The sequence below is a fragment of the Belonocnema kinseyi genome, chromosome 10 (genome assembly GCF_010883055.1).
Source record: "Belonocnema kinseyi isolate 2016_QV_RU_SX_M_011 chromosome 10, B_treatae_v1, whole genome shotgun sequence".
Classification (NCBI taxonomy): domain Eukaryota; kingdom Metazoa; phylum Arthropoda; class Insecta; order Hymenoptera; family Cynipidae; genus Belonocnema; species Belonocnema kinseyi.
The window spans coordinates 102,968,205-102,971,656 of NC_046666.1; the positions used below are offsets into that span (position 1 = coordinate 102,968,205).

General features: G+C 32.6%; 1 protein-coding gene across 3 annotated transcripts in view; it reads left to right on the forward strand.

The window, feature by feature from the left end:
* LOC117181750 (centrosomal and chromosomal factor-like) overlaps positions 1 to 3,452 on the forward strand; it is a 237,303-nt gene that overhangs the window by 121,663 nt on the left and 112,188 nt on the right. Inside the window, exon 2 of one of the 3 annotated variants that reach the window (XM_033374714.1) lies at positions 2,575 to 2,807. The exons of the other annotated variants lie outside the window; for them this stretch is intronic. Coding sequence (XP_033230605.1) covers positions 2,798 to 2,807 — 10 coding nt within the window. The 5' untranslated portion in view covers positions 2,575 to 2,797. The remainder of the gene's footprint in view (positions 1 to 2,574; positions 2,808 to 3,452) is intronic. 3 annotated transcript variants of the gene reach the window in all.

Here is a 3,452-nt window from a genome sequence, read left to right on the forward strand (position 1 = left end):
GGGGGTGCCTTTTTTACCTGTGAAGGCTGCTGCTGGTTTGCTTCTGTATTTTTTCTGGGCTGTGGATCGGATCAGCCCTAAACGACAAACACTTCATTGACCCCGGCAGATGGTCAATCCGGGGCGTCTCACTTCATGCGGCGCAGCGGATGTACATCCGCACTTTATTAAATTGATTTCTTATCTCACATAGTCCCTGGACCTGTGGTCGACCGTGTTTATCACGGACATGGACCCTTTTTCTGTCCTTAGTTTTTTAATTCTCATTAGGCGGCGAAAATTATAAGATTTTAATCCCTCTTAAAGCCGATCGGAGCTGTCAGACGTAACCTCGAATACATTAAAAACAGAATTGAGGAGTTCTGGACAAGAAGGCGACAGGCGCTCAAGAATGAGTAAAAGTATTGTCCAGGCTGTGACGTCAGGTATCAAAAGTGAAATTCGTAATTTGAAGAACCAAAAATATAGTTAGATAGCTCTTGAAAAATGAACGTCCACTCGCTCGCACTAGTCAGCGTTCCGGCGGCGTCCCCTGAAAAATCCTGTGGTGTCGCGTCGCGAGCTCGTAATAAACTCGCTGTCATTATGTAACTAAAAATCAAATCGAATTGAGATTTTCCAAAAAGTTGGCCAATACATTGGCGGAAAATTCGTTCGCTTGAAGTTTGTAGTAGCTCAAACTTCCTCGCTCACTTTTTTAATGGGAAAGTCTAAAAACGTGGTTTTTATTCGGATTAAAAAAAAAACATTAGAAATTAACTTTTGACCCTTTTTTGACACTGTAGCCTCCGCTAGAGTGTCACGAATGAAACTCAGAAAGAATTTTGTTAATTAGTTGATAAACGAATTACTTACGGCGACTTGAATGTGAAGAAACATGGTTTTTTCAATTTAAAAAAAAGTCAGTTTTTATTTATTTACATTCATTTTTTAAGAGCTATCTAACTATATTTTTGGTTTTTTTAAATTTCGAATTTCACTTTTGATACCTGACATGACAGCCTGGACAATACTTTTACTCGTTCTCGAGCGCCTGTCGCCTTCTTGTCCAGAACTCCTCAATTTTCGTTTGAAGCATTAGAACGCGCTCTAAAAGCATGAAATTTGCCAAATCTAGTAGTATTTTATGTAAGAATACAGTTCTTTATCGTCAAATGTTCGCTTTGTTCAAAAATTATCAATTGAAAAAATATAAAATCATGATAAAAAATTTAAAAAAAATAATTTTTTTTCCAGAATATTCTGTATGGAAATTGATGCTGACATCGTAAAATGACCAATGCTATGTTTTAAAAAGCTTTTTAGCTGATTATTATTCGAAAAACATTACATAAATGTAGCAAAATTTGCTAAATTAAAAGGGATTAAAATTTGTCTAATTCTTGGTCGCTTTGTGGTATTCAGCAAAATATTGTCAGCGCTAGGTACAGAAAGGGATTCAGTTTGAGAGCTAAGTTCAGCTACCGTGGATATTCAAAACGGGAGGACAAAAACGGGATCCAGAAGTATTCAATATTTCTCACGTTACCACTGAATGAATGAAATTTTTCAATACTTTTTAATGCAAGCCTTTTTACCGAGTGTAGATACTAAATCAATCATACTTTATGCATATTGATGCATATGCTTACGAAAATATGATAATAATGAAAAGATTGCAATACTCTTAAAAAATTGTTGAAAATGCAGGAACGTTTAAATTACAAGCGTAAGTTACATTTCACGTACTGGTAACTGAAAGTGATATTCATGCATTTGTAAATAAAAATTAATTTATGAAAATTCGCATTATTCTATCCTCATATGTTAAATAAGTGTTTTTAGTTTACTTTCATACATATATTGTGTATTTTTTACCACATTAAAATCCAGAGGTATTTCAAACTATAAATACCACAGAATAATATACATATAATTTAAAATCTCGACCTAACCTATAAGTCACTTCATATGTATTTATTTTTAGATCTTTAAAAGGATTCTGGGATTAATATTTCACTTGTTAAGCAAAAAAACTTGGTTAATTATTCGTGGGGAAACTAAAACGAACATACACTTCAACATTATCATTTTTTAATTTCAATGTTCACTGTACATTCTATTTAATGTATATGAGTAGAAAAAACTTCCAATACATATTCACTTAAATCCAGTCCGACTCGTCGAACAGTTAGGTAATTTTCATAAGCGAACAATTGTAAAAATTATTGAAAAAGTATGAAAGACAGGTTGGCTGCAAACTTGCCAATTTTTTCAAAATTTCGTCCTGAGATATAATATTTTAACACTTGAAATATAATCCTGCAACCTTTTGAATACAGAATTTTTAATTAATAAAGGATAAGCATTTTAAACTTATTATTCCTGATAGTTATTAAAAGTTCTTCTTTTAAAAATGCAATGTCTATTCCTGATTTCTACGGTTCCCCTAATCTGGGGCCACCCTGTTTAAAGGTAAGTAAAAATAAGTTAATTTTAAATTATCTAGGTTTTAATAATTCTCATAATAGTAACAAAGGTTCCACTGGAAGTTGGGTAATGGATATTTTCACAATTAATCAAATAATATTTCAGAGCTATTCACATATCCCGAAAGACTATCAAGACACAAGCTTGCTGCTTTATAGACATGTCATCAAACTTATTGTCTTCCTACAATTATAGCGACCATCGAGTTATTGGTATTGAACTAAAAAAAGTTACCACTGACGACAAAAGTAAATTTAATGTAAATATCGAAAAAGTTCCAACTAAATAGTAATTACAAGAAACTAATGAATTTAAAAAGAGAGAAAACATGTGTTTTGGTAAGTATAAGGACATTAAGAGAAGATTACACTCCAAATTGGTTAACAGAAATGTGAACATTTATAATATAAGGAATAACTTTCAAAAGTTAAATACTCTGACACTACACGTAGAGACTTTTGATATTAATATTTCTTTTATCGCATAACCATAATTCAAATAAAGTGTACGGATTTAGAGATAATCGAGGTTCGGTTAGAAAAAGTCGAATAGTGACTACGAAAATGCTGACTAGTATCTCTGATTGGAATAAATCGTACGAATTTTAGACTGTTACATAAAAAAAATAACAGTATTTGTAAGTCGATGTATTAAATTTTGTAATAGATTCGAACAAAGAAAATTAGTATAATGCTTTGAAAGATGTGAAACAGAATGTACATTTCGTTACGAACGCCATGCAATCTTTCTAAACCACTATACGAAAAATGGCAAAAAGAAAGACGGAGAGAAGTGTATGCACGCACATTATTACATGGTCGTCATACACTTCTTAATATATATGTTTATACACGCTCAGGTAGTCGCTCCCTGGCTACAGTGGGTTTGTTTACAAAGATTATACTAACACCTATACGCATATATAAACCTAACTTATATCTATAAATCGCACGCATTACGCTACGGCTCATGATTCTTTCGGT